Source organism: Eschrichtius robustus, chromosome 3 (genome assembly GCF_028021215.1).
Source record: "Eschrichtius robustus isolate mEscRob2 chromosome 3, mEscRob2.pri, whole genome shotgun sequence".
Classification (NCBI taxonomy): domain Eukaryota; kingdom Metazoa; phylum Chordata; class Mammalia; order Artiodactyla; family Eschrichtiidae; genus Eschrichtius; species Eschrichtius robustus.
In genome coordinates, this window is record NC_090826.1 from 14,147,394 (window position 1) to 14,172,482 (window position 25,089).

At 50.9% G+C, this 25,089-nt stretch overlaps 1 protein-coding gene across 3 annotated transcripts in view; it reads left to right on the plus strand.

The window, feature by feature from the left end:
• IGSF21 (immunoglobin superfamily member 21) overlaps positions 1 to 24,342 on the plus strand; it is an 81,952-nt gene extending 57,610 nt beyond the window's left edge. For all 3 annotated transcript variants that reach the window (XM_068537742.1, XM_068537743.1, XM_068537741.1), the window contains exons 4-9: positions 9,545 to 9,660; positions 12,590 to 13,064; positions 22,272 to 22,357; positions 22,766 to 22,958; positions 23,376 to 23,414; positions 24,112 to 24,342. In XM_068537742.1, coding sequence (XP_068393843.1) covers positions 9,545 to 9,660; positions 12,590 to 13,064; positions 22,272 to 22,357; positions 22,766 to 22,958; positions 23,376 to 23,414; positions 24,112 to 24,185 — 983 coding nt within the window. In that variant the 3' untranslated portion in view covers positions 24,186 to 24,342. The remainder of the gene's footprint in view (positions 1 to 9,544; positions 9,661 to 12,589; positions 13,065 to 22,271; positions 22,358 to 22,765; positions 22,959 to 23,375; positions 23,415 to 24,111) is intronic.
• Positions 24,343 to 25,089: the final 747 nt, after the last annotated feature.

Consider the following 25,089-nt stretch of genomic DNA (forward strand, 5'->3'; position numbering starts at 1 on the left):
TCCTGGAAGGCTTGTTAAAACCTGGGTGGCTGGACCCCCACCCCCAGGTTTCTGATTCAGCAGGTCTGGAATTGGGCTCAAGAATTTACATTTCTAACAAGTTCTGAAGCTGCTGGCCCGGGAAACACACTTTGAGAACTTCCAGGTTAAAGGCATAGGTACAAAATAGCACTAGCATGCAAATTCAGATCCAACATCAAGACCTGGGCCTGGCCTCCTCACTACCCTTTTGTGTGTGTGTGTCTGCGTGTATGCATATGTGTGTGTGTGTGTGTGTATATGTATGTGTCTGTGTGTGTGTCTGTGTATATATACATGTGTCTGTCTGTATGCGTATGTGTGTTTATGTGTCTCTGTGTGTGTGTGCGCATATACATATGTGTGTGTCTGTGTGTGTTTATGTGTCTGTGTGTGCATATGTGTGTGTGTCTATATGTGTGTGTCTGTGTGTGTGTCTGTGTATATATACGTGTGTGTGTGTGTATGCGTATGTGTGTTTATGTGTCTGTGTGTGTGCGCATATACATATGTGTGTGTCTGTGTGTGTTTATGTGTCTGTATGTGTCTGTGTCTGTGTCTGTGTGCGCATATATATGTGTGTGCATATATGTGTGTGTGTGTGTGTCTGTGTGTGTATGTAAATGTGTGTGTCTGTGTGTGTGTCTGTGTATATATACGTGTGTGTGTATGCGTATGTGTGTTTATGTGTCTGTGTGTGTGCGCATATACATATGTGTGTGTCTGTGTGTGTTTATGTGTCTGTATGTGTCTGGGTCTGTGTCTGTGTGTGCATCTATATGTGTGTGCATATGTGTGTGTCTGTGTGTGTATGTATATGCGTGTGTCTGTGTATATATACATGTGTGTGTCTGTGTGTATGTGTATGTGTGTTTATGTGTCTCTGTGTGTGTGTGTGTGCGTATACATGTGTGTGTTTATGTGTGTCCGTGTGTGTCTGTGTCTGTGTGTGTTTATGTGTCTGTGTCTGTGTCTGTGTCTGTGTGTGCATATGTGTGTGTGTGTGTCTGTGTGTATGCGTATGTGTGTTTATGTGTCTCTGTGTGCGCGCATATACATATGTGTGTGTCTGTGTGTGTTTATGTGTCTGTATGTGTCTGTGTGTGCATCTATATGTGTGTGCATATATGTGTGTGTGTGTCTGTGTGTGTATGTATATGTGTGTGTCTGTGTATATATACGTGTGTGTGTCTGTGTGTATGTGTGTTTATGTGTCTATGTGTGTGTTTATGTGTGTCTGTGTGTGTTTATGTGTCTGTGTCTGTGTCTGTGTCTGTGTGTGCATATATGTGTGTGTGTGTGTCTGTGTGTGTGCACAGGCGCTCGTAGGATTTTATTTCTGCATCAGCAGTAACCCGAGCTGCATCCTGCTCGGCCCAGCCTCACCAATTCACCACTTCCCACGTTGCACCACCTGCCTCGCACTCCCCTGCTCCCCCCAGAGCAGCCAGCCAGGGCCTCCAGTTGGGGTTGTTAATTTTATCTCCCACCACTGGGAAAGCACAACAGCTGTCAGGAGAGGGGCGAGGCAGGTGAACGGGTGAACGGGGCTGCCAGCCAGCTCTCCTCGGAGAGGAAGGCGGGGTGAATGGGCTACGCCCGCAGCCACTGGGTACCCTTGTGACCCCACTCCACTCAGAAAGGACCCCGTCTCCAGGCAGGGAGGGTCTGGGCAGTGGCCACCGACACTGGCAATGACCTGGACCCCAGATTCCCACCCCTCGCCGGTGCATCAGCACGCGGGCTCCCACTCACTTTCAAGGTTGGGGGTTGTGAGTTGGCTCAGCAGATGCCACATAAAAGGGCCCCATTGCAGCTCATATAAGTACAGACACTGCGTTTATCTCTCCTGTCACTGATGGCGGCTCCATTTGGGGGCTTCTTGTCAGTATTTTTTCCCCTTGGCTGCCGTTACTACTCAGTTCAATATTTAATTTTCCCATAAACCAAAGTGTTGTGCTTTCCCTTCTCTCTTTTTCTTGCTGGAGTCCCCCTTCTGCTGGTGGGCTCTTGCTTCCACAGGTTTCTGCTGGGAGAGAGGGGAGTGGACATGGCTAAGATTTCAGCCCTTCCAAATTGGTCAGGGATGGGAGGGCACTTAAGTCCCTCCTCCCAGCTCATTCATTTGACAAATGTTTATTGAGCAAATCCTTGTGTGTCAGGCCCTTGGATGTAGCAGTAGACAGAATTCCTGTCCTCATGGTGCTTACATACTAGTGGGGTGTGTTGGAAAAAAAGACAAGTGTGAGAACCAGTATATGAAATAACTATATCGTATAATGAGTTCTATGAAGAAATAACAAGGTGTTGTGACAGAGAATAGAAGAGGTACCTCACTTAGATTAGGAGGTGGCATTTGAGCTGAGACTTGAAAGATAAGCAGGACCCAGCCTTGCTCAAAGCTGAGTGAAGGACTTCAGGCAAAGGAAAGAGCAGATGCAAAGGCCCCGGGGTTGAGACAAGCTTAGGGTGTTTATAGACCAAAAAAATCTCCGTACGTTTGGAGCATGGTGTTGGGGGGAGGGTCGAGACAAGGCTAGAGGTGGTGGCAGGGCCCACGGCATTGCAAGGTCTTTCGGAATTCCTTCCACAGGCTGTGTGCTTGTCTGTACTAGGAGAAGTGAAAGAAGGAAAAAAGCAAACAGGAATTGAAATTGAATCCCTGCGTGGCAGGCTTGCACTAGCTCTGAGGTTAAAGAAAGACAAAGCTCCAGCCTTCAGAAAGCACACAGCCTAGTGGAGAAACAGACGTGGGCCCGGGACAGAATGACAAGCACCTATGGGTATGACAAGAACAGGATGCTCCAGGAATCCAGAGGATGAGCCCTAACCCAGTCTGGCAAAGTGCTGGAAGGCTGCCTGGAAGAGGCAACACTTAAGGGCAGACCTGAAGGATGAAGCTGAATTAACCAGCAGAAGGACTAATATGTCCGGGGCACAGAGGAGGTGAGCAAGGCGAGGAAGGAACCTGGGGCATTTCAGTGTGGCTGGAGCAGAGAAGGCTTCCTGGAAGAGATGCTGTTTTGAGTAGCATCTTAAAGAAGCAGAGAGAGACTGGTAGAGAGGATGGGAAAGACACAGAGATGTGGGACAAAAAAAAAGAAAGAAAGAAAGAAAGGAAGAAATTAAAATAGGAAACATGGAGGAATATTTATATTCATGAACACTTTTATATTGAGGGTGGTTTTCTTTCTTTTTTTTAAATATGGTATAATGACTAGGAGCTGATTGAAACAGAAGGCAGTCAATAGAGCAGGCATGCTGAGAGGAAAGAATGGATTTTTGCAAATAATATAATTTTGAACTTGTCTTTTCCCTCCCCCACTCCTCCCCAAAATCTAATTGATTACCGCCCTTTGATAAATGACACCCAGAGCAGGAGTGTGCTAAGACCAATTTAGCACAAGGTACCCAAGGAAAAGGAGAGACTATCCCTTCCTCCAGACAGTGGCCACCCCTGAGAGGAAGATGAACTTCCCCTCTATGTCCCTCCCAGCCCAGGGAGAAGTGAGAGCAATTGAAGAGGTAATATAAATAATCCCTTTCTACTTCACCATCCTTGTAGAAGGTTTATGTCCGTATTCTCACTTGCTTCTTCTCTCAAAATCTTGGAAGCTGAAAGTTTGGCAGGATATGTTTTATTGAACCCATTTTATAGATAGGAAGACTGATGCCCGTGTGGGTCAGTTGATTTGTCCAAGGTCCCATGGGATGTTGGTAACAGAGCCTGGGCTGGAACCTTGGCCTGACTCTATTTGAGCTGGTTCTCTGGGAGAAGTTGGGGGGAGCCTCATGTGGGGAGAGAATTTAACTCTAGTAGATACTGTTAGACCCAGATCTGCTGGGGTTTATATCACAACAGGTTTGTGTTCCTGAATTGCAAAAGCCACAGGAGGATTTACAGAGCTAAGAGCCATCACATTATCTGCAAAGTGAGTTACGATGACCGAAACAAAGTTCTGCTTTCAAGAGAAAAACAGGCAATATTTCAGAGTTAATTTCATAAAACCGATCACCTAACCATTGCCTCACTGTGTCGATGTTAACGGTAGAGTCTAAAATAACTTCGATTCCTGCCCCCCCCCCCCCCCACCGCCAATGTCCTGGAACAGAGACGTGCTGTGCTGTGTGGCGGTGTCAGATGTGAAGCCGCTTTACCTTCCCGGATGCTGGACAAAATCAGTCGAAGAAACTTCTAGCAGCAATTCTCTCTGCTTAAGACAAAGTCAAAAATAAACTGGGAAGTCCACTGGCTTGACTTGGGGGCAGTGGATTCAGGGGAGTTCTATGGCAGTGGCCTCTGTTTGACCATGATGGTGAACTTGTAGAACTGAGGGGCTCTTCCTAATGCACAGGGCTGGGGTTACACAAGTGCCGTGGTATGTCCACGAGTGGTTTGTAAATTCTGAAGCTCTGCCTTTGTCTAGGGTCTTACTGCTATGACTACTACTATTTCTCCCTTGCCCAGGCCAAATATGCCTGCTCAGTGTCTCTGAGGAGGGTCATTTCAGGTACATGGTACCCACCCTCGCCCCAGGAGAGTGTTGCACTAGCACGGACATCCCTGAAGACACACTCTCAGAGTCCACAGGAATGAGGCACTTATGTTGGGTGCATTGGGTACTGTTTCAGAAGAGTGGGGAGAAATTGGAGATCTAGGGGTCTTTGTTAATGATTCTTTGCCATTATATGCCACCTGGATCATAGCCAGGTGACCTTGCTCTATACTGCTCATTCTGCAGCCCAGCTTTGAATTTGGGATTATTCTCGTCCAGGACCTTTACACCCATGACTGCAGCTGGCCATCTGTCTTTGACTGGATACTGCTTCTGGGGCCACGGGATCTATTCCAGGCATAGAGTCATAAGGGGGCTGCTCACTTTGACCTTGGTCAGAGATTGTAGCAGGGATGGGGATGATGAGAATGGAGATGGGGTTGGGCTTGGAGGAGGGATGCGATGGAGACAGATATGAGGATTGAGTTGGGAATGGGGATAGAGATGGAGCAGAGTTAGGGATGGGGAAGGGAATAGAAGTGGGAATAGGAATGGAAAAGGGAATGGGGATGGAGGTGGAGAAGAAAAAAGATGGATGGAGATGGGGATGGAGGTGGGGATGGAGATGGGGATGGAGTTGGAGGTGGAGAAGGAAAAGGATGGAGATGGGGATGGATGTGAGGATGGAGGTGGGGATGGAGATAGGGATGGAGTTGGAGAAGGAAAAGGATGGAGATGGGGATGGATGTGGGGATACAGGTGAGAATGGGACTGGAAAAGGAGGGAGAGATGGAAGTAGAGAAGAAGATGGGCATGGGGAAGACTAAGAGTAAGGGAAGGTTCTAGACCACGAGCCTAAGAAGCAGTAGTTTGTGGGGGAAAGAGTGCTGCACGTAGTCAACGGAAGGGAAGGGAGGAGGAAGGGGGAGAGGATGACGTGTGGATTGAAGCATCCCGAGGCAGCCAGGGACTCCCGGGTGTAGACAGCTCCCTGACCACCCGCACTCAGAGCCCTCCGGCGGGCAACAGGAGGCGAGATGCAGAGTGACATTTTCCTAGGACACAGCAACTGAGGAATACGTTGATGGAGAGTGTGGGAAGCCTGGGCTGTCCACGCTGATATTAGCAGCTCTGCTGTGTCATGGTCCATACAACTGAAATCCGTTATTGTCTTATGAGCTTGATTAACTGTACATATTGCTAACACCTGCTCAGAAATAAAACGAGGGACAAGAACACAGCTCCCAATCAGGGTCTGTGTGGGCGGTGTGCGTGACTTGGGTGCAGATCTCCAGAACGGGGATGTGTGTGTGTGTGTGTGTGTGTGTGTGTGTGCGTTTGTGTGCGTGCATGTGTGTGTGTGTGTGTGTGTGTGTGTTGGGGGGAGCACTCGTGCTGTACAAAGAACCCTGGTCAGGATTTGGAAGGCCTGGGTGCCAGTGTGATGGTGCGACTGTAGGCAAATCTCTCCCTCTCTCTGACCTCAGTTTGCTTACCTGTAAAATGGAAGGTCTAGACTGGCCCTCTCCAATAGAAATATATATATATTTAATTGTAAGTTCTCTAAAGACCACATTAAGAAAAGGCTTTAAAAAGTTAAAATGAATTGGAATAATATATTTGTTCAATCCAATGTTTCCCATGTATTATTTCAGTAAGTAACCAATATAAAAATATTCATGATATACTTAACACGCTTTTAAAAAATTGTCTTCCAGATTCAATGTGTATTTTACACTTACAGCACATACGAACTTGAAAAAGCCACATTTCAAGTGCTTAAGAGCCACAGGGGTGGTCGGCTACTGTATTAGACAGTGCAGGTCCAGAGCATTTCTGGTCTCCTCACTAAACCGTGAATGCCCCAAAGGCAAAGACGATGATTTATTTTCCCAGACAGTAGCAAGGAGCCTCAAAGAAAGAATGTTAATAAATTCTGCTGATAAATGCATCTGATATGCACTTTCAGAACACTTTCAGGTACTTCTTTACTGAATCCTCACAGGTATTCTATAATTCCACTTTGCAGATAAGGAAACTGAGGTGCAGAGAGGCTAAATAACTTGCCCAAGGTCACATAGCTGGTAAATGGTACAGCTGGTCTTTAAACCCTGGGTAGTGTGATTTAGAGCCCATATTCTTAACCATTGTCCCACACTATCTCTTTTATAATAGTGAGACAAATAATATTAATTAAAATTGCTGAACTGTATTGCAGGCTTACTATGTGCTAGGCATCTTGTAAACATCATCTCAATTATTCCTCAAAGCAATCCTATAAGGAAGGTTCTAGGTGTCTAATTCCTGTTTGCTCAGTAAAAGTAAGAAAGAAGGAATGAGTGATTTTAAAGGTGCCCCCTGACTAGCCCTGAGCCTCTAGCACAAGGGTCCCCAACCCCCAGGCCATGGACCGGTACTGGTCCTCTGCCTGTTAAGACCTGGGCCACACAGCAGGAGGTGAGCGGTGGGCGAGGGAGCGAAGCTTCGTCTGCCCCCCATCACTCCCCATCACTCACATTACCGCCTGAACCATCCCCCCACCCCGTCCGAGGAAAAACTGGCTTCCACAAAACCGGTCCCTGCTGCCAAAATGGTTGGGGACCGCTGCCTAGGATTCTTGGAGGGTATACTTATCCCTACCCATAAGCCACCATGAGCAGTGACAGAGAATTATTCTAAGCTCTAATTGGCATGGTCCCTTGATCTTTGGGGTATCCGAGTTAAGTAGAGCCACCCACGGGAAGAGTTCCTCCAAGGATCTGGATTAAAGGTATCCATGAGAGTTGAGATGTGTCAGGTAAATGAGCATCCCCAGCAGCTAAGATATGCACTTAGGGCTAAAGGTGCTAATAGGTACGAACTTCCTTCTTCTTTCCAAAGATATGTCAGTGTTCCAGCTTAGTGTCAGTGTTTGAGCCCTGGAGCCAGGGCACTCGGGTTCAAATCCAAACTCTGTGAACCCCAGAAAGTCACTTCACCTCTTAAGTTTCCCCATCTGTAAAATGGGAATAAATAAACCCATGTAGACGCATGGTGAGGATTAAATGAATTAACACACGTTGAGGGCTTGGAACAGCTCCTGGCTCCTAACTGTTGGTCATTGTTGGTTCTTGCCGTGGGATCCAGGCTTTCAGTGAGTTCTAGAAAATTTAGATTGCAGACTGTGACTTGTGGATAATTGAAGTGTTCTGGTGTATTTTTTCCCCTCTCGGAATTCCTTACCCCACTTCCCATCTGTTTCCTACCATCTCACACTTAATTACAGTTCTCCATCTATTGTTCTCCCATTGTTTCCCGTTTGTTCTGCTTCCCTTGCGACAGCACATGGTGGCTGTCTGAGTGGATGAATGGTTCACACCTGGCTTCGTTTCACTAGACCTTAAAATAGAGCTGCCAGGCGTCTGTCGCCCCCGCCAGATTGTGAGCTTCTCGACGCGCTGTATCCATTTCATCACTGGGCGCCTGTGGTGAGCACCTGGCACCATGCCCGCACCTAGTAGGTGGCAGGAAGTGTTTGTCGGATTTAATTAAACTTAACTGGAGTGAAAACCCCTTGCAGGAAGAAAAGGCCCACCCCTCTTCATTTTCTCTGCGTCCCCCACTGCACTTGACCTAAGGCTACAAGAAGCCAGAACTGACAGCCTTTCCTAAGCAAAGTTGTAAGGTTCCGGCTCCTGTCCTGCTGATGACAAGGCAGTTGGGGAAATAATCTCAAGAATCATAAGACTAGTGAATTCCTAGCACGTGCTAAGCCCTTTCATATCGATTAGCTGGTTCATCCTTCAAATGTGTCTGCCAAGGATTAATCCCACTTAGCAAATCGGGGAACTGAGGCTCACAGTTTTGGTAACTTGCCCAAGGATATGGAGGTGGTGGTGACCTCGCTGGGACTTGGACCCAGGAGGGCCCGATGGCTCCACATTTGACCTCTCAATAACCCACGGTGCCTGGGAACACCGGCTTTGGCAAAGCAGCCAGCAGTGGGCGGTGAGGAGAACAGAAAGGGGAGCTGGTGGGAAGCGGGGTCAAAATAAGCCAACTTTGGCGGGGGGGTGGGAAAGAAAGAGGGAAGACTCTTGGCTCTAAATATCTCTCAAAGTCATCTACTTCTCCCGCTCTGCCCTCACCACGGTCTAAGCGACCCATCTCTCTGGCTTAAACAGCACTCTGTGTATCCAGTCTCTTCAAAATGCAGCTCAGATCATGCCTCTGCTCTTGTTTGAAGCCTTCTTCCTCCTGCTCTCAGGACAAAGAAGAAAAACTCACAACCAGCGGTGGGCTGGTAAACCTGCTCTCTGGGGGCCTGGGGTGGGGACAGGGGAAGGAAACAAACAAGAAAGCCCTGATTTGCAGTGGTGGCTGATTTCCATGGTGTAAAGATGCCCACCATGGCCTGTTTCGATCTAGTAGCAGTTTAAGAACTTGTTCAGAAAATTCCCAGTAATGTCACGATCGGCTCTCAGGAGCTGGTAGGAACCAGCCCCAGCACACCACTGCAAGTGGTGACCCACCAGCAGTGCCCTACACATCTCCCCAGCCCCAGCAGTCACCACATCACCCCTCCTTGCCCTCCCACCGCACAGCCTGCCTTCCATCCCCCCTGCCCTGAGCCAGCTGTCACGAGGCCTTTGCACATGCTGTTCCCTCCACCTGCCACACTTGTCCTCTGCCTACTCTTGCGTCCTCAGGCACAGTACAGCGTCGCTTCCTCAGGCTTGAGTGGGTCCCTTTACGCCCTGTTATACCTCCTGGTATCTGATGCACTTAGCACAGTTGACCGTGAGATCACTTGATTCATGGTTGTCTTCCGCGCCAGGCTGTAAGCCCCGTGAGGCAGGGCCTTGTCTGTATGCCTAGTAGGGACATCCTTCTCACTGTCGTTGCTGCCAGTGGCACCCCCTGGAATTGTGCAATATTTGTCCCCCCCCTTCAATGCCCACTGTGGGACCTGGCCCATCCTAGGTAATCAGTGAACTCTTCCCGAACCTTCCGGTTAAGCGTTGGTCTTCCTGTGCTTCTCTTTTGGGTAGCTCCTCCCACCTCCATTGAGGTGGTGGCCGCTGACACACCAGCCCCCTTCAGCCGCTACCAAGCCCAGAACTTCACGCTGGTCTGCATCGTGTCGGGAGGGAAACCAGCGCCCATGGTGAGTACCCCTGGAGTCGTCCCTCCTCGTCCCCGCCGGGCCCCCCTCTTTCATGGCTCATCCAGCTGCCCCTGTCACCACAGTGCTCAACTCTGCAGCATGAAGGATAGAGGCCACAGCTTGCATAAATTAACTCTGCCCCGTCTGCCTTGGTTTGACCCCGTCCACTCATCTGACCTACCCAGGCGTCCATATGCCCCTCTTGCTCCCAGCCCCCTGGTGCTGAGAACCCCCGCTTCTCCCGGACCCTGCAATCCTTGAACTGCACAGTGAGGGTGGTCTTCAGGGGATCCCAGCCTCAAGCACACCGCTACCCCAGTTATTGAACAGGATGGAGACAGATGAGGTCCGGAGGAGGCAAGAGATGTAGAGGGAGTCAGCTACTGTGTTCTTTTTTTTTTTTTAGTAGTCATCTTTTCTTTTTTAAATTTATTTATTTATTTATTTATTTTTGGCTGTATTGGGTCTTCGTTACTGTGCGAGGGCTTTCTCCAGTTGCGGCAAGCGGGGGCCACTCTTCATCGCGGTGCGCGGCCCTCTCACTATCGCGGCCTCTCTTGTTGCGGAGCACAGGCTCCAGATGCGCAGGCTCAGTAGTTGTGGCTCACGGGCCCAGCTGCTCCGCGGCATGTGGGATCCTCCCAGACCAGGGCTCGAACCCGTGTCCCCTGCCTTGGCAGGCAGATTCTCAACCACTGTGCCACCAGGGAAGCCCGCCACTGTGTTCTTGACAGGGCTGGGACTCAAGGTCATGTCCTCCAGCTCCAAGTCCAGCTCCAAGTAGGAAGGAGGGAGGAAAAGGGGGAGGAAGGAAGTGGGGAAGAGGGGGAAATCCCTGTTTGGGCCAACTCCTTATTAGACCCACCCTAACCGCTTTGAGGTCTGTCAGTGCAGCTCACGAGTTATTGTCGTGGCTGCTGTAAGGGGCGGGGGTAGGATGGGAGAGCATGTGGAGAGCTGGGTTCTAGCCCCTAATGTCACATGCACCAAATGACCCTGAGCAGGAAGACCTCCCCTCTGCTTCTCATGTTCTTTGAGGAGGTTTAGGGCGTGGGCACCATTATAGTTTTTCAGCATTTTTAGAAGCAGCAGGACCTGTTTGGTCTGATTCAAATACACAGAAGCCCCATGTTGAAAACATTTAAAAGTGAAGGAAGGGCAAGTTGCCCTAATGGGTCCCTGAGGCACCTCTGTGGAACCCTTAGAGTTCCCTGAACCATACTGAGAACCTATGGGCTACATACTCCCAAGGCCAATTTTGACCTTATATGATACTTTGAGTCTTGACCTTGTGAGTTTCACACATCACTAGGGGTGGGGCTGGAGCCTTGGGCAGGGGGATTAGAGTTCAAGGTGGGGAGGCAGGTGCTCTCCTCCTTCCGGACCCTTGACTGTCTCACAGGCAGGGTCCAGTGGGGTGACCTTGGGACTGGGCCAGCCCCACCCCAGGACCAGCTGTCCAGGACAGGGCAGGAGTGGAGAGAACCAAGACAGGGCAGTAAGCAGGTGCTCAGAGGCACAGGGGGGCAGTAGGCAGGGGTGCAGAGATGAGCCTTTGACGAGGCCCGTCTCCCTCCACCTGCACTTTACAGTCCTGAGGACACAGACCAAAAAGCAGCTTCAAAGCCAGCAATTGGTGAGAGAAGAGCATGGCCCCAAGATTTCCCTTTGGAGCCCAGAAAGAGGTCTGCCCTCTCAAAGATGAGACAAGCTGGTCTTTTTCCCCAAAGAAAAACTCCTTTTCTGCAGGTCACAAAGAAAGCCTCCTCACCCCCCCTGGGGCTGCAGGAAGACCCCCTCCTCCCCCAGCTGGCCAGTTCCTGCCATTTAAGACATAGCAGTACAATATTCAAATATATATATGTAAAATATATATATATATGTATCTGAAAGGTCCTCATCTCCCCACATTCCAGGCACCTTACGTTTGCCTGGGATATCAGAACTTGAAAGAATTCTTTGACATAAATTACAAACCTGCTTTTGAAGCATTTTTCAAACAAAAAAAAAAGAAAGGAAGGAAGAAAAACCCCAAAGCACGCTATTATGTGCATAAGAGATTCTTCGTTAGAGCTATAAACTCTGACAGATTCTGCGCATCCCACGTTTCATTCCCCTCCCCCCACCCGGTCCTCCCCCGCCTCCTCCGTCTCCCTTTCCCCGCTGGCACCAGCGTCCCCAGAGCTGCTTCCTGGCCTCCTCTCTCCCTGTCTCCCATCGATTTATTTAAAAAAATACACCGAATCCCCACAGGCCCCTGGCGTATGTACCAAAATAAAAAGACAGCAAATTAAATTAAATGCCGCCTCTCAAAACTCAAATTCCCTATTAGCGGAGGAAGTGAGAAGATGCGGCCTTTCTCCTCATCTCGCACCTAGCTCCTTCCCACACGCACACCTGTTTCCTGCCTTCCTCTCCAAAACCTCCAAGATGTGCACACACACACACACAGATCCTTTCCTCCTCCTCCTGACATCTCACTGAATCTCTGGTGCTCCTCCACCTTCGCTCTCACCCACCTGCTCTCCCCAGGTGGGCACGGACCACACCCTTGGAGCCCAGGGGCGCTGCCAGGGCCGGGTCCAGGGTGCTTTTTCCACACACTGTTTCTAAGCATCCAACAGCCTCGTGAAGTAAGTGTTCTCATTCCCTTCGTGAAGTAGGTGTTCTCAGTAAGGAAACTGAGGCTCAAAGAGGCTTGCCAGCTCAGTCTCTGCCACCCGAGCCTGCGTGTCCCCATTAAACCGAGCTGACTCAGAGCGCCTGGGGTGCTGGAGGGAGAGAGACAGAGAGTGGTCCATCTGGAAGGCTACTAGGAGGAGGAGGCTCCTGAAGGATTGGACCCCTGTGGCCAGTTCCTCTGAGAGCCCACTGGGAGATCCATGTCATTGGGGCAAAATCTTTTCCCACACCCTCCTTGCAATTTCAGGTTTATTTCAAACGAGATGGGGAACCCATCGACGCAGTGCCCCTGTCAGAGCCGCCGGCTGCTAGCTCTGGCCCCCTCCAGGACAGCAGGCCCTTCCGCGGCCTCCTGCACCGTGACCTAGACGACACCAAGATGCAGAGGTCACTGTCCCTGCTGGACGCTGAGAGCCGGGGCGGGCATTCCTACACAGAGCGCCCCTCCCGCAGCCTGACCCAGGATCCCAGCATCCTCCTCCAGCCAACCACCGAGAACATCCCCGAGACCGTGGTGAGCCGCGAGTTCCCCCGCTGGGTCCACAGCTCCGAGCCTGTCTACTTCCTGAGCCACAGCCGTACGCCGGGCAGTGACGGCACCGTGGAGGTGCGCGCCCTGCTCACCTGGACGCTCAACCCGCAGATCGACAACGAAGCCCTCTTCAGCTGTGAGGTCAAGCACCCGGCACTGTCGATGCCCATGCAGGCAGAGGTCACGCTGGGTGAGGCTCGATGGAAGCCACTCTGCAGGGCCCCTGCAGAGCTGGGCGGTGGGGAGCCTTGGAATAGGGCGGGCTGCCGGCCACCACGGAGATGGGAAGGAGTTGGAGCAAGCCGGGGTCGGGGTTAGGCACGGAGGTCAGAGTCAGGCTATTTGGGAGGTTTGCTGAGCTGTGTTGGAGGACATGGGAAATTACAGGGAAGTCCGGGGAGTTTGGTCCAGCAGGATCAAGGATATGGAAGTCACGGATGTTTTGCTAGATCAGTGTTAGAAACATGGGAGGTTTTCAGGATTGAAGATGGAACGGGACAGTCCCAGGGAAGTTTGCTGGGTGAGTGAAGAAGACACAGGAGCTGGGACTCATAGGGGAGAGTTGCTGAGTCAGGTCAGGAAACGTCCAGGGAAGGATGGGAACATAGGAGGTGACAAAGGGGTTTTCTCGATTGAAATAAGAGACCCATGAGTTCAGGGACACTTACTGGGTAAGGATCATGAATGTGGCAGGTCGGAGGCTTGTCGGATTAGGGTCAGGAATACTGAAGGTAGTTTTGCCGGCTTGGGGTAGGGAACATACAGGACGTGGGAGGATACTGCTCTCGCTTACACTTTTAAGTACAATGGAAACCCTGTCATCTGCAGGGATGTGGGACGTGGGCACAACCAGGACACTGGACACCCAGGGATAGCTCAGCCCGAGAACCCAATCCCCATCTGGGACCTGCTTCCTCTTCCCATGGAGCCCCAACTCTGCATGTCCCCAGAGCAGATCCTTGTTTCCCCTTGTACATCTCCCAGCTGAGTAAAGGCAGGGAGACGGGACATGTGGAATCTTCTCTATTAGAAATATGAGGCTCTCAGAACCAGGATTTGTATTGACTGGGGTGGGGTGGGGTGGGGCAGGGAGATGGGCATATTGACCCTGTACTGGCCCTCTTTGCCCACAACCCTCTGGACCTTGGTTTTCAGCACCCAGCAGCTCAACCCAGAGCCCAAGGTGCCGGGGCTTGTCCCCTGCATCTCCTGCAGTGGTGAAGAGCTGCATGGAAACATCCACAGCCCCTAACCCAGGACCCTCATGACCGAGGACAGAGAGCAATGACTGACTAGGGTTGAGACCCCAGCCTGTGCCTGGGGGTCCAAAGGCTGTCTCTGTTTTTAACGAGTCCACCAGAAAACCCAGCACCAACTCTGCACTAAACACCAAGAAAAGGATTTCATGTACATATAACACCTACTCTGTGCCAGGAATATATGCAAGGATTCTCTCATTCACTCCTCACAAGCAGTTTACCATGCAGTCCCATTTTACAGGTGAGCAAAACTGAGGCTCAGTTTGGTGGGGTCCCTTTCTCTGAGTCACCAGCTTATAAGTAGCAGAGCTGGGATTTCCAGCCAGGTCTGTTGGTGCCTTCTCCAATTTCCCTATGCCAACCACTGAACTTACCAGCCCCAGGACTGGGCACCCTTGCTGGCTATGGGGTTAGTTGTCTGAAGTCTGATGAAAATGGCCCTTTGATTCCCACAGGACGCTTGCCCACACAGAAAATAATAATAAGGGCTAACATTTACTGAACACCTACTATATACCATGGACCGTTGCTTTTCTCATATGAACACAATTAGTAACCCAGTTACCCAATTGGTAATCCTCATGGTCACTCAGTGAGGTCAGCATTATTAGTATCCCATATCACAGACAAGGCAACTGAGACGCAGGGAGGTTAAGTAAGTTGCCCAGTGTAAGTGGGGGAGGGTTCAAAGGCAGGCAGTGTGGCCCCAGTGTCTTGCCCTTCGCCTCCACTCACTGTGCTGCCTCAGGGCATCTGTTGTCATGGTGCCTGCCCCCTGAGTACCATTTGCTCGTCATGCCGTAGAAACTTCACAAGCACCCCTTATGGCCAGGCCCTGTGCCAGGCCCTGGGATGATCCCCACGCAGAGCCTGCCCAGACCCCTCTCTCAGCCTTCCCTCCTTGCCAGAACTCCCGCCCCCAGTTTCTCTGGACCCTCCATCCTTTCCAGAGCTCCTCCTTTCATTTGAACCTCCCTGTCCCCAAGATACAGTCTGCTTCCAGGCTGGGAGGCAGAGCAGCCTCGGCGCTTCAAGGGGATGCCTTGCCCATGAAAGCCGCCCCCAGCCTCTCTTGCCTAAGGCTCGACTTCCCATGGGAGGGCTCCCTGCCCCACCCCCACAGAGAATGAGAAAGACGAGACCAGACAAGGACTTCCGAGCATCTGGAAAGGTGAGCTTGCGGTTCACATCTCCCAGTGATGGACGGGGTGCTGCCGCTGGCTTGTTCCACCCCCTTGCCACCCCCTATCCCAAGCCGTAGTAAAGCACTTGCCTGCTCTGTCCCAGATTCCAGATTGTTCCCTTGACCGGAGCCACCTTGGTGTGCGCCCCCAACCTCCATCATCAGAGCAAGAGAAAGGCCCGCTCGCAGCCAGTGGGCATGACCGATATGTGTGTGCCCACGGGGAATTGGGGGACACAGCAGGGTCACCCAGGCGAAGGGGCCAAATTGGGTGGGTGAGTGAAGAGACCCCCAGGCTGGCTTCCCGTCTTACCCCAGCTGCTGTCAGTTGGTGAGATCTCAAGCCTCTTAGGTCTCTGAGCCTTGTTCTCTGACCTGTTGAGTCGGGGAATAATAGTAACCTCATAAGTGTTTGGAGCATGTGCTGGCAGCCAGGCTCTATGCAAGATGCTTTTCTCCAAGATCTCCTTGCAGTGACCCTATCAGGCAGCTGAGAGGTGCCATCATTATCCCCATTTTATAAGTAAGGGAACCCAAGCTTAGAGCAACCCTCCCCAGGTCACCCAGCCAGGTCTGACCCCAGAGCCCACGCTCCTAACCACTGTGCTCTACTGCCCATCCGGTGGGGCTGCGGTGAGGACCCATGGAGCCAGTGGGTGTAGCCGGTGGAGAGTGGTGTGAACCGGAGGGGTCCTGAGTGAGTGCTTGCACTTCACACAATCAAGGCACCCTGCACTCTGGCAGGGTGAGACAGAAGGCTGCATGAGATGACCCCGGGGCACAGAATCCAGTTATCTGGTCAGGACTTTAAAAGTTAGGCCAACAAGGGTTGGGGCATGCCTCCCTGTGATGGCCCTTTGCTCCTCCTGTTCCCGCCGCCAGGGATGCCCTCCCCAGCTCAGACGCCACTGCCCCTAAGAAGACAGACGCCTGGTGATCCTAGAGCCCATCTCAGTAGACAGCAACTACATTCTTCCCATTGATCAAGCCAGAACACTTGGAGTCACCCACTATCCCCCTCTTTTCTCCTACCCAACAGCCAAGCCATTCTTAAGCCCTGGCAGCTCAACCTCAGAATATATCCCACATCTACCCTGTCTCATGGTTTCCTCTCCGACCACCCAATCTAAGCACCAGCAGTTCACACTGGATTATTACAGTAGCCCCAAAACTGGCCTTTCTGCTTCCACTTGTGTGCATTTCTGTTCTCCACTCTGATTGATCTAAAATATAAATCCACATACACACCCACCCAAAACCCTCCAATGGTAGACAGATTGATAGAACAAAAAAAGGGCCCAGAAATAGACCCACATAGAGTCAGTTGATTTTCGATAAAGGTCCCTAGGCTGTTCGATGGGAAAAGAGAATGCTTCTTAACACATGGCCCCGGAACTACTGGATACACTTAAGGAGGAAATGAACCTGACCCCTACCACACACACACACACACACACACACACACACACACACACACACACACACACACACAAGAATTAACCTGAGATGAATCACAGACCTCAATGTAAAACCCAGCATCATAAAACTTCTAGAGCAAAACACAGGAATATATCTTTGTGACATTGAGGTAGGCAAGGATTTCTTAAAGAGTCACAAAAAGCACTAAATGCAAATTTGAAAATTGGTGAATTGGACTTAATCAAAATTCAAATCTTCTGCTCCTAAGAAGATACTTTTAAGAAAGTGAAATGTGGTGAAATGGAAAAGCAAACTACAAACAGAGAAAATACTCTCAGTACAGATACATGATGAGGGATTTGTATCCAGAATATATAAGGAACTACTACAGATCAATAATGATGACTCAAATTTTAAAGAGAGGATATACAAATGGCTAATCAGCATATAAAAAGATATATAACATCATTAGGGAAATGAAGACTAAAACCTCAGTGAGATACCATTTCACAACCACTAAAATGCCTAACATGGGAAAGACGGACAACACTAAATGTTGGCAAGGTGGTAGAACAATAAGAACCCTCATACAGGGCTGGGAGTATAAAACAGTACTACTGCTTTGGAAAACTAGTAGTTTCTTACAAAGATAAAAATACCCCTCCCTACTCTATGACCCAGCAATTTCACTCCTAAGTATCTACCCAAGAGAAATGAAAACATATGTCCACAAAGACCTGAATGTTCACAGCAGCTTTACCCATAAGAACAACAACAACAACTGTAAAAAAACCCAAATGTCCGTAACTAGGAAAATGGATGAACAAATCTGTGATATATTCATATAATGAACCACTTCTCATCAATACAGATGAATGAACTCCTAATACACCAACAACGTGAATGAAGCTCAGAAACACTGTGCTGAGTGAGAGTAGTCAGGCAGAAGAGTACAAACTGCACGCTTCCATTTATATGAACTCCTAGAACATGAGACAAACCTCTGAGGATAGAAAGTGGAACAGTGTTTACCTATGGAGGGTGGAAATTGACTGGAAGGAGGCATCAGGGGACCTTTGGAGGGATGGGAATGTTCTCGAATTTGGTTGGGGTAGTGGTTACATAGATGTTCACATTTATGAAGATTTGTCAAATTGTGTTCTTAAGAACAGCGCATTCCCCTTATGTGAGTTTGCTCACAATTTAAAAATATATGAAAGTCAAAACAAAACAAAATAATCCTCTAGACTGCCATCACATCTAAAATTACCTCCCCACGTGCTCATCTTTCACACTCGTCTCTGCCCCATCTGCTCCAGCCACAGGCTTCTCCTTACTCTTCCTTGAATATGCCCAGCTCAGACCCACCTCTGTGACTTTGCACTGTCCTTCCTTTCTGCCTAGATTAATCTTACCCCAGGTATTCTCAATCCCTCCTTCATCAGATCTCTGCTCAAATCTTCTACTCAGAGGCTCTTTCCTTGAACACCCTATTTCAGCCGCCTCCTCCTGGCCCCATCAATTCCTTACCTTGCTTTGCTTTCTGGCATTGCGTTTATCTCCACGTGCAAGTATATGATATATTTTCTTATTGCCTGGATCTTCCACTAGAATTTAAGTTGCACGTGGGCAGGGTCTTTACCTGCCTTGTTCACATGGTACAGGGCTCAGCACAATCTGTAACATATGACTTAATAAACACTTCCCTAATAATCAATTAGTTAATACTTTTCTGAGTTGTTGTGAAGATTAAACAAGGCGTGCATACAAAGTGCTTAGCATAGTGACAGAGTAAGTACTCAGTAAATATAAGCTACTGTTGTTATTCATTATTGTGTCCCCAACATTGCCCTGCATAGTGATCGACACAGATTAGGCATAAAGAACTAGATGGTTAGAGTAGATGAATGAATGGGTGCGTGAGTAGATTAGTAGGTTTGTGGGTAGGTATATGGATGGATAAATGGATGGATGGATGATATGGTGGAGGGATGAATAATATGATGGAATGATAGATGAATGGATAGAACAAATGCTTGGTTGGATGGATGGATGGATGGATGGATGGATGGATGGATGGACGGATGGATGAATGATATGATGGAGGGGTGAATAATATGATAGAGTGATGGATGGATGGATAGAATGAATGCTTGGTTGGATGAACGAATGGATGCATGGATGGATGAGTAAGTGGGTGGATGAGTGGGTGGGCGAGTGGGTAGATGAGTGAGTGGTTGTCTTAGTGAACACCTAGAATTCCTGTGGTGGGGTGCCTAGAGGAGCTTTCCGTGAGATTTCACAAGGCTCTCCTTGCAGCAAAATGCTAAGGAGAGTAAAGAGAGCAGTTATATAATCAGGATTTTTTGTACACCCCTGAACAGATGCACACCACTTCACATTTCACATTTCCATCTCATATCTCTCCCCCATTGTCATTTTCAGAGCAACTTCTCAAATAGTAGGATAGCAGTCTATTCTCCCCATTTACAGGTGAGAAAATTGAGGCCCAACAAGTTGAACTGACTCATCCAAGTCACGTAACTGGAGAGTAGAAGACAGGCCTCAATCCTGGGTCTCCTGACTCCCACTCTTTCCATATGTCCAGGGGTTGAGGGGAGGGAAGTCCCAGGGGCCGAGAACCTTCCTTCAGGTACCTTCAGTGATGTGTTCTAGGGGCAGGAGAGAGGGGCCAGGACTGACTGCCAGGAGCTGCTAATGGGTGTCAGCATGTGGTGGAAGCGTGCGGGTGATAGCAGCTGGCCTGGCTTCCAGAAGCATCTTGATGCAGCAGTGAGGGCAGGAGTCAGAGGGGCCACCTGCCACCAAGGCTCTTGCCGGTCGGCAGCTGCCAGGATTGAGCTTGGAAGAGTGAGGGCAGAGCAGACCCCTTGCCTACCCACCCTCTGCCTCTCAGGGTCAGTTTCACACAGGAGCCTCTGGACCTGGCAGCTCAGGGCAGCAGGGGAGGGGTCTGGCTGCCCACGTGGAAGAAGTCATCCAGCTTTCCTCCTCCTCCACCCCTGGGTTCCAAGCTTCGCTCTAAAGACTTATGTAACTTCAGGTCCCACCCCTGCCACTTCTTTGCTGTGTGACCTCGGGCAAGTCGCTGCCCTCCTGGGAGCCAGTTTTACGGCCTGCAAAACGGGTTTCATGGCAACCTGCCTCGTAAGCACCAAGATGGGTGAGACAGTCCTAGAATGAGGTCTAGCACATGTCAGGCACCTGATAAATGTGAGTTCCCTCCCTTTGGGGCCAGGAGACCCAGGCGCGGCCCGAAGGGGGCGGGCGGGACCTTTAGAAACGGAGACAGTTAGGAATCTGACCTAGGAGAGGAAGTTGTCTGCCCTGGTCCTCCGGCTCACGCTTCTCCGGGACAGGGATGCCCTTCCACGCCCCCTGCTGGCTGCAGCAGGACAGTGCCATCCCAGCAGGACAAGAAGAGGAGACAGAATAACCCAGGGCCAGACGGCCCTATGCAGCGCTTCTCACCTGCAAAGGGACCTTGACAGCACTTGAATGTTCATTAAAAAGACGAGAAAGTTACTTGACTTCCCCAAGCCTTCATTGCCTTATGGGGACAATCTCAAGAGTTTGGAAGTGTAAATGAGGTCATGCATAAAGTGTGTCACAGAGTGCCTGGCACTTAGGATGCTCTGGACAAATGTTAGCCCTTAAACCCACCATCTCCCAATATTCCTAACGACCCAGTGTGGTGGGTGGGCAAGGGTTGCCTTGGCTGTTCCCACTCTGTGTTTGGGGAAAGCCAGGGGAAGTGACTGGTCCAGGGGCACATAGACTAGACTCCTTTCTTAAGTGGGTGGACGCAGCAGCGGAAGCTGCCCGCGCCTTCCCTGCCATTCCCTCCCCTCGCACAGGCCCGGCTTTTCCTGCTGATGCCTCCCTCCGCCCCACACGGCCCTTAGGGTGTCTTGCTCGTGGTTTAATTAATAGTCCTTTGGTCTCATTCTCAGAGAGTGAAATTGGTTGGCAGTGCCTAGGAAATCACCCACATCTGCCAGCTGCTCTGATTTCTGCTCTGAGAGCTCTGAGTGGGAAGGAGAGGCTCGGGTAGCAGGTGGGGCAGATGGGGAGAACCCAGGCCAGCCCCAGGGCCTGGGGACAAAGCTTTTCTCCTGCTGTCACCCCTGGAAGATGTCCAAAGAGAGTGGCACAGAGCATGGCACTCTGATCAAAACCCTATCGCTTTCCCCTGGCCCAGGAAGCTCTATGGGGTCTGGCCCCGTCCCCACCCCCATCACCCCTGACCTTCCACCTCAGCGCCACGCCCTGGCTGTTCCCTCCACGTGGAACCCTTTTCAGGAGCTTCGTCTCAGCTGAAATGTCAGCTCGTTGGAAGAGACACTCAGACCATCACTCCCCACTTGTCCAATTCTCCACACAATGCCATGGCTCTCCAGTAGTTTTTTATTCATGTACTTATTTGTGTATCAAATGTCTCCTCAACTAAAGTGTAAGCTGTGCGTCGGCAGGCATGTGTCTCCATCACCACTGCGTCCCCAGCCCTGCCCCAAAGCCTGCCACACAGTTGGCTCAATAATTACTTGTTAAATGAAAGAATGAGTGATGAATGGATCTGGCAGAAAGAAGCCTGGCACAAAAGTCATGGGACAGGAGAAACTGGCTCCATGGGTGACCTTGGATAAGCCTCTTCGTTACCCCTGGGCCTCAGTTTCCCAATTTGAAACCTGAGAGCATGGACTCAGTGATCCCAGGGGCTCTTCCATCCCCGATATTCTCTGGTTCATAGGAGGGCAGCACCCTTGGGCATCTTGTCTCCCACGTTCAGAGAAGTTAAGGGGCTTGAAAGAAGTGATACAAGCAGGTGAGGAAGAGAGGCAGGGAGCACACAGGCCAGGCCCAAGGAGGGAGATGGTTCCCCCCACATTTTGCCACCTTCCACTCACCTCCAACCCAGAGATTCCAGAAAAACCCCACTGGGCATATTAACCTGGTAGAAGGCTCTCTGGAGTAGGAGTAATGAGACCAGAAACTTCATCCCAGTTCTCCTTCACTGCGTGAACTTTGGCAAGTTACTTCCCCTCTCTGAGCCTCAGTTAACTCAGCTATACAATGGGGATGATAATGGCAGGACCCCACCTCACAGGGGTTTAGTGCAGGTAGGAGTGTGGGTGTTTTGAGTAGAACTGGCTGCTGGAGCAGGTTTCTCCCTGTTAGCTGCTGAGTCGTCTCCCAGGTGGCACCTCCCTTGGGTGTCCCTGACTCCACTGTCCCCTGGGCTTCTCCGATCTGACCCCTTGTTACCACGGTTTGTGCTTGTCCTTTGACCCCACTGAGAGTGAACCCCACAAGGACAGGGATTGTACTCTGTACACCATTAAATCCCCAGGTCCCAGCCAGGGCTCGGGAAACGTGTATGAATGAATGCAGGCATCAGTGAATGATCTGGATGGAAGCTTTCTCTCCCTTTCCCCCAGCACCTCTTTTCTTTGCTTAGTCTCCTCTCCCCGGCACAAACACACACCTCTCTGACCTGGCCTTCCTCTCCCTATAGTTGCCCCCAAAGGACCCAAAATCATGATGACGCCCAGCAGAGCCCGGGTCGGGGACACAGTGAGGATTCTGGTCCATGGATTTCAGGTCAGCCTCTCTCTGAGCATCTGCAAGGGTGGCGGGAGGTCATCAGGCACCAACGGGGCACCAGCATTCCTGGCAGCATGCTCTGAGACCCTCCCCTTGACCTCCAGCACAGCCAGCTGGTCTCAGTCTCCTAATCTGTGTAATGGCAGAATTGGCTTCCACGAGGAATGGCACGGGGTGCACGCATGGATTTGCTCGCCCACCTACAACTTAGAGCAGACATGGCACATGGATCTTGACATACTTTCCAGCCCTAGAGTCCTTTCCTTCCTGGGGTCTGGGCAGCCAGTCCCAACCCATCAGATGAAAATGTGTCACCCACCCTGGCCAGGCCATGCCTCTGGCCCCTTCCTGCTCTGGCAGAATGGTCCCTCCTGTGACCCGACTCTCTCCTGCTCTGGTCAACAGAACGAAGTCTTCCCAGAGCCCATGTTCACATGGACGCGGGTTGGGAGCCGCCTCCTGGATGGCAGCGCTGAGTTTGATGGGAGGGAGCTGGTGCTGGAGCGGGTTCCTGCTGAGCTCAACGGCTCCATGTACCGCTGCATGGCCCAGAACCCTCTGGGCTCCACCGACACACACACCCGGCTCATCGTGTTTGGTACGCTGCGCCCAACTAGGGGATCAGGAGGGCTACCCGAGGAGGCCCCGGGCTGGAGCTTTCCCAAGGAGGAGGGAGCAGTAGGGGCCCAAGTCCCGTAAATTTGCCCTGAGAGGGTGCCCCACAGGGAAGCACAACAGTTCAGTGGTTAAAACCATCACAGCTTTGGAGCTAGAGAACCCTGGGTTCAAATCCCAGATCTACCACTTCGCAGCTGGGCAACGCTGGGCAAACTGTTTCCCCTCCCTCAGTTTCTCCATCTGTAGAATGGGGCTGATACCACCCAGCCCGCAGAGGCTGTGTGGCTGCCCTGAGAGGGTGCACATGACACCCACAGCGGGTGCTGGATGAGGGGCCTCCTTTGCCGAGTTCCAAATGCCATCCCCGCTCTAGTTCTCTTTCTGTTCTTCCCAACAGAAAACCCAAATATCCCAAAAGGAACGGAGGACTCCAATGGTAAGTCTCCGCTCTCAGAGCTTCTAGCTTAAAAGCTCTGGTCCCCCAAACAGCCCCTTTGTATGACCTTGCCCCTCCCTCATGCCGTAGGCACATAACTGACCTCTAGTTGGGCAGAGTCTGGGTCAAAGATCAGGAGTGGGCCCTAAACCAATTAAGCATCCCTAAGCAGCTGCCAGGGATCTCTAGGGACCAAGTCTCTCTCAGAGAGCTCAGCTGCCATGGTCCCCAGATGTGTCTAGCGTTGACCGTGGGGTTGTGATCTGGGGCCCTTGACCACTTCATAGGATGGTGGGGCCCTTTATACTGCCCTCCCTCAGCTGCCCCCGAGCTGGGCACCACCCCATGGGACACAGACACTCCTCCCAGGCCTGCCAGCCCTCCCTTTCCCACAGTGAGCCAATCTCACAGTTCGTGATGGAGGCCCCCCACTCCTAATGCCCACCGCAGCGTCCTGATGGCCACCAGGGAGCCTGACCTCCACCCAGCAGGCCTGGGACAGGGAAGAGATCACGCACAATCAGGTGGGACAGATAGCAGAGCTACGATTTGAACCCAGCCCATCCCAACACTGAAGTCCAGACTCTTGGCCGGGGCCCTTCAAAGCTCTGCGGTCCCCAGGCTCCACACCCACCCATGCCCCCCGCCAGAAAGCAAAGCGAGGGGGTCACAGGCCCTGACGCTGCTCCCTGCACAGGTTCCACGTCTGGCCCTGCTGGCATCCGGCTCACCTTGGTGCTCGCCCTGACAGTGGTCCTGGAGCTGACGTGAAGGCTCAGCCCTGCTCCCTCCATTCCATCTGGCACTGACATCTCTGCAATTGGTTTTCATTTCTTTTCTAAACTATTTCCAGTCTTGTTCTTAGTCTCTTTCTGTCCATGTCTTGGCTTCTTTGGTCAGTTTAATTAAAACAGAACATTTTTCCCCACCTCGGTCTGTGGCTCTGTATTCTTCCTGTTCTATAGCAGCAACTGGGCACCTCCGGACATGCAGCCTTGGGACAGGCACTGAGGGGGGTGTTGAAGGACATGGGCATGCTCTTCCCTGGAGGAGGGGTGGAGGGGCAGCTCCTTGTTTCACACAAATCCAGTTGTGGGAAGTGGCCAGAGACTCTATTCAGGAAATTCAAGTTCCCTCAGGGCCAAGTGTAATAGTCAGCTCTTGCCACAATAATGCTGCATAACAAAGGGACCCAAATCGCAGTGGCATGCAACAAAAAGCCTTTATGATTGTGTTTACGTTTGGGACAAAGTGGTTCAGCTGATATAGTCTGGACTCACTTGGGCAGCTCTGCTTCAGGCAACAGGCTATCTGGGCTGAATTCTAGGGTATGGGTTGGGCACAGGTCTCATCCATGGTTGTTTGTTCTGGGGCCCAGGCTAAAGGGGCTGTGGCTGTCTGACAGTTGATCCTCTTATGGTAGGTCATCATAGCTAAAGAAAAAAAATTCAAACCATGCAAGCACAGTTAAGGCATCTGCCTATCATGTCCTTGAACACTCCTTTAGCCAAAGCAAGTCACATGGCCAAGGCCAACGTCCATCAAGGTCACATATAAGTCAATGGTAGAGGTTCCAGAACTTCCTGTTCAACTACTAGAAGATTCCCCATGCCATTCAGCTATTGGAGGGAAGGGCTGAGAGTGTCTGGAGATGAGTGGGGTTGGCCTCTCTGAG